At 30.5% G+C, this 6,062-nt stretch overlaps 1 protein-coding gene across 1 annotated transcript; it reads left to right on the plus strand.

Annotated features, from left to right (window-relative positions):
* The first annotated feature begins 128 nt into the window (after positions 1-128).
* LOC113510554 (gastrula zinc finger protein XlCGF57.1-like) lies at positions 129-5,051 on the plus strand. The gene is made up of 7 exons (XM_052893176.1): positions 129-368; positions 771-921; positions 1,373-1,414; positions 1,573-1,626; positions 2,093-2,146; positions 3,035-3,157; positions 3,785-5,051. The coding sequence occupies exons 1-7, from the start codon at positions 228-230 to the stop codon at positions 4,996-4,998; spliced, it is 1,779 nt and encodes a 592-aa protein (XP_052749136.1). The 5' UTR covers positions 129-227; the 3' UTR covers positions 4,999-5,051.
* The last annotated feature ends 1,011 nt before the right edge of the window (positions 5,052-6,062 follow it).

Here is a 6,062-nt window from a genome sequence, read left to right on the forward strand (position 1 = left end):
GATAGTTTTAATAAATGGCGCCTCAGAATCGATTACATTGCCAATTCTTGACATTTTTGGACATTACAGAATATTAAATTTTATCAACTGTCAATTGAACATGTCAGTGTCATTCATTTTCCATTAGAAATCTATACCTATTTTTTTATACCTACCTAATAAGTAAAACTTTTTTCTTGTTTTGTTCAATAAATTGTGGATTTATAAAGGAATGAGACTTATTTAGTATGTCAGACACGTGGAATATGATGAGTTTGTGCCGATGCTGCCACGCTGAAGGGAATTTCAAGAGTCTTGCTGTATCATACACATGCAGTGGAAGTGATGAAATATACTCTGTTATGCTTAGGGACACTTTCAATTTAATTGTTAGTAATGATCAATATCATAAATACTAAATTTTATTTTAAAGCACAATATTAATGTGTGATCTCCGTCGTGAGTTACCTCTCTTTCTAAAATTTATTGTTTTCATTCATAATCTTGTCAAAATAAAAAAAAACCAAAACTGTTTACCATTATCATCTATCCTTATATATTTATTTCTTATTTAACTGAATAAACTAAATGAAATAGACAGTTTTATGTACTTTGTTCAGAATGTTTCATTTTTGTATTCTATATTTATTTCATCATACTCTATAGGTACATACACCTCAGATACTCTCTTATCTATAATTTATCTACACATTCTTTAAAACTTCTCATGTCTATATTACTTAATATTAATATAAACATTTAACACATCTCAAATTTATTTAACTCCACAGATAGCTCCAATACCGGGAGAAAGAGGGGCTTTCTCATACAGTATCTGTGATACATGTGAGCCTCGGCTGCGAGATGCTGCACTGTTTAAACAACAAGTGGTTACCTGCGAACAGAAGTTCTCACAGTATTACAATAACCATAATTTCAAAGGTTAATATTGATATTTAACAATATTATTGTATAGTACTTCAAGCTACTGTAATAAATTAATCTTTTATTTGTAATTGATGGGTTACAAATTGTTGATAATAGTACAATAAATAACTCCTTTATTATCAACCTTATATATGTACAAATTAATTAAAGTAAAAGTATTATTATATGATCAGATCACTTGTAATCAATGAAAAATATTGAATAACCATCAAATTATTTTTATAAAATTAATAGATAACTCCAACATTGCCATATTTTGTTAAACTTCCATGTTATAAACATTTTTAACATGTAAATGTGCCATTGGCCCTATTTTTAGTAACCTTCATAATATTCTTATTTGTTAAGAATGTTGTTTCAAGATATACCTAAACATTTTCCTTTCAAGTATTCCTAGATGACACTACAGGTAAGAATAATATAATAAATGTTGAATTTATTTCAGATGGTGAATTTTTGAAGAACACTTTTAAATTAGAAGTAAATGGTAATTATTGTTCACTAATATTACCATTATTACATTTCAGAACTTTAAAATATAAAGTGTGTATAAAAACATAATATTTTTAGTACATACTTAATGAAGTGCACTTTATGAAGTGAGTAAATATATTAATATTTATAGTAACACATGATTCATTTCAGATGTTAAATGTGAGTCAACTTATGAAGATGATCACCATTCAAAATATAGTGATGGTAAGTAAGTTATAGTATCTGTTAATGACGTTTGCATTGGAATAATGATGATGATGAATAAATACATGCGGTTTAAAGGGTAAATAAAATAAATAATTTTAATGTAATATAAATTTAATTAATGTTTATTACAATTTGAAAACCTTAATTGGCATTGCGATGTCGTGACGAGCGGCTCTTTAAAAATTAATAATGCTTCATTATAAATTGTTAATGCTTTAACAGTATCACTTAATCGCACATTATAAATAATGAAAAAATTAAAATGAATATTAGATTTTATTATTAAATGCTATGTATAATAAAAACTTTTAACTGGACCTTTGTGATCTCGTTTTTTATTACACACACTGTGTGTGTGCTAGTGTTACCAGATATAAGTTATGGTATAAAAGAGTTATCGTTACATAGATAGACTTATTGATATTTTAATAACATTTTTTTTATTTATAATGTATTATTACAGATTTGAAAGAAGAGACTAATTTGAACAGTGAACAAGATGTGAAATGTGATGATGGTTAGTATCAATTATTAATATGTAAATTTTTTTGTCAAAACATACATTACAGTATACATCGGAAACTCTACATAATATGTATGGAGCAAGTTGGCAAAAACTGAAAGAGTGAATACTGACCATTGTTCTAAACAAAAAATTAATGGAAATTATTTATGAGAAATTTTAAATTTATTCCTGTCTTTTTTCAATTTGATATAATCATGATTTTATCATGTAATCTATGATATATTATAAAATAAAGAAATAATATTTTATATTGAAATACAATGGAATACCAAAAAACAGTAATATAATATACATATTAAAATCCTAACGCAACACATGGAGTCAGTTGTGTAAGGTCAACACTACAAGTGTATGAAAATTACCTAAGAAGAAGCACCATTGACTAGACTATACCTACGTATCACATGTATAGATCGTAAAAAATCACATACATTGCGCGGCGTTAAAACTAAGAATTGTTAATTATATGGCTGTGGAGCATTTCCAGTGGGAAAATAATCTGCCATCTGATACAGACTATTCATCTGAATCAGCTGTTTTAGGTTTGACCAACCTATCCCTTCCATTCTGTACAAATAGGAAAAATGCACCTATGTAGATAAAGCATCATGATTTGTAATGATTCTTTGTTTTTTAATTAATACATGTATATTAATTTTCTGTTATTTTACCCCCTTTATTATCTGCAATATGTACACCTTACAATAGATATATACATAAATATAATAATAAAATTAGTGTAAGGTAATTCACACTTACATCATTAGGATCAGCTTAGATTGACAACAGTTCACCAGCACTCCTATAGATTGTGCGGACCCTTAATTTTCAAAACCGTATATCTTTTAATTTTGCTATGTTGTACATATTTGTCTATAGATGCGTTTGTCGACGCTGAGGATGTAGACGACGAGCCTCTGTCGAAGCTCCGCACTAGACGTCAGGTGTCGTTACAGTCTGACCCTGATGCCGATTGGGCAGCAGCGCCACAATTGGGCCATGGTAAGTTAAAAACAAGTGGTATGAGGGTTATCATGGATATAGTGTATTAAGTAATATTAATTATATTTTATTATACATATAACAAAGACTATATAATATGTCATTAGCAGTATAGATATTGTGTAATGTACATAACTAAGGCAACCGTAATAACTTTCTATCAGATGACTAAGCTTATTTATCAGTCCCAGTTATATAAAAAATAACTGCCTTCTTTAAATCATCATATCAACCTTTAATTGTCCATTGCTGAACATATGCCTCTCTCTTGGGAGTTTTGCCAGCAGTTACCATTCTTGGCAGGCGGATTGACAACCGCAATTAAGATTTGAAGATGTTATAAGAGGGACAGCTGCCCATCTTTTGCTCTTTCTTAGTCGCCTCTTACAACATTTACGGAAAAGAAAGGAGTGGTCTAATCTATGCCGAGACCACACGGCCATCTTTAGATACTGTAATCATACTCATTATCTATGTATATGGCAGTTTGCTTTCTAACGGATTTTATTTACTAAACTTATTACAGCCTGTTGATTTTAATCATGGTCATCACTATATATAATTATAATATATATTATTTATTTATTAATTGCAGCTTCATATAATAAATATTTATTTTCGTTACAGATCAAGAACGCAAAACGCAGAAGACTACTAAGAAATTCTCATGCAATGTGTGTGAGAAAAAATTCTCATACCATGGCTCTCTTGAAGTGCATATGAAAGTGCACACAGGCGAGAAAACATACAACTGTTATTTGTGCAATAGTAAATATAGACAAAGTAAGACACTTACTAGACATATAGAAGATACACATAGCGTCGGTAACAAATACCCTTGCACTTTGTGCACTGAGATATTTGATAAAACTAGAACTTTCAAAAAACATATTTCAATACATTTTGAGGAGAAATACAAATGCAATTACTGCAATAAGGAATTTCAGTGGAAGAAAGGCTTGAAGGAACACATAAAAACACATACCGGTGAAAAGAAATATGTTTGCGACGTTTGTAACAAGTCATTTGTACACAGTCAGACATTAAAATCGCATTTGTTGACACACACTGGCGAAAGGCCTTACGTTTGTGACGTTTGCGGGCGAAGGTTTCCACAACGGACACATTTGAAAAGACATATATTTATTATTCACACTGGTGTCAAGCCTTATTCTTGTAAGATTTGCAACAAACAATTCTCCAGCAAAAGCTACTTGGCGATACATGAGCGGCAGCATACTGGTGAAAAACCATATTCATGTGATGTGTGTAAAAAAAAATTTACAGCATACACAACATTAAAAGTGCACATGAGGGTTCACACTGGTTTAAAACCTTACACATGCAGCTTTTGCAGTAGACAGTTTGCGCAAATGACTAGTTTCAAGCTACATGAACGCACACATACTGGCGAAAAACCGTTTTCATGTAAAGTGTGTAAAAAGCCATTCTCAGACAATGGTTATTTAAAAATACACATGCGAGTGCATACTGGTGAGAAACCATACAGTTGTGAAATATGTAAACGGTGCTTTAGAGAAACTGGGCAATTAAAACGGCACATGCGAGTACATACTGGCATTAAACCTTACACATGTAAAATCTGTAATAAACAAATTGGCAATTTATCTAAACATATGCGTGTACACTCCACTGAGAGGCCTTATTATAACTGTGAGATATGCAATAAGCATTTTTCAGTTAATGGTAACTTGAAGTTGCATATGCGCATTCACACAGGAGAAAAACCATATGCATGTGATATATGCAACAGTCAGTTTACTCAGAGTAGTGGTTTGAAACGCCATAGATGTAATCATATTGATAAAAATGATGTTTAATTTGCTCACTTAGTCTTAGTCTCATCGTGATATTTCAAATATAAATTATTCACAATATAAAATAGACCATGTTTATTTAAAGAATTTTACCCTTTAGATACTTTATCTACTTTCTCTAATAGTTTTTTTTATTATCTTACAAATGGATATTATCCACGGATTGTTAGTAATAGAGAATGATTAGTCCTTATTGCAGCAGTATACCTTGTCTGGTCGACCTACACACGGTACCCTTTGAAAACATGTCGTTAATTCCAAATAAATCACGTCGATGGGATAACTGGCCTGACTACTCAACTATCATCATTTACTGGTACTGAATAACTCAGGCTTACCATTCTATTTTGATTTCTCTTTTACAGTGGAACCGGATTCCTTATCCCCTTAACAGAGAGCACTTTCCGAATAAATACTTATTATTTACATAATACCAAAATTATCAATTAATAAAGGAATAGTTTAAAAGTGAATTTAAGAACAAAATATAGTAAAATACTTTTGTAAATTTATAATTCTTATTTTATACACTTAGTCAACATTTTCCTTACGACATCTTTCTTAGTAAAACAATGCAATGTACTAATGTTAACTACTTAATTTATAGTCACATCATGTTCGAGATCACAAGGTATTATAAAATTAAGGCCATATTGCGTGGCTTTTATTAAAATTTATTTAAAACTATGGTTTGCAATGGTTTCCATATAGATGAGCCATTCTCTGTAATTTTGTAATTTAGTCGCCGTAAATTGATAATATTACCACACCCTAATGATACAGTGATTTTGATTTTTACTTCATCGAGTGGCCACGCTGAAGGAGGCCCCGAATTACACCCATATGATTCAAATTTAATGAAGAGTCTAAAGCCTTAAAACTGTTGTCATTTAAGGAATTATCATTAAGGAAAGTACTAACATCTTTATAAGTAGCAAAAGTTAGTGAAACTTGGTTTCAGCTAACCCATTTAACGCTCCCGTTTACAATTCCTTTAAAATTGTATCTCTTCAAAAATTTACCAAAGCTTATAGGATGCAGAGTAATACCCTCATTAAAAGGTTCAT

Source organism: Galleria mellonella, unplaced genomic scaffold, assembly GCF_026898425.1.
Source record: "Galleria mellonella isolate WM207_F2 unplaced genomic scaffold, CSIRO_AGI_GalMel_v1 utg172, whole genome shotgun sequence".
NCBI classification, from domain to species: domain Eukaryota; kingdom Metazoa; phylum Arthropoda; class Insecta; order Lepidoptera; family Pyralidae; genus Galleria; species Galleria mellonella.

Coding starts and splice junctions, on each gene's coding strand:
- LOC113510554 (XM_052893176.1), top strand. CDS start 228: ATGTCAGACACGTGGAATATGATGAGTTTGTGCCGATGCTGCCACGCT. Junction 369..770: donor GGGACACTTTCAATTTAATT/GTTAGTAATGAT, acceptor TTAACTCCACAG/ATAGCTCCAATACCGGGAGA. Junction 3,158..3,784: donor AGCGCCACAATTGGGCCATG/GTAAGTTAAAAA, acceptor TTTTCGTTACAG/ATCAAGAACGCAAAACGCAG.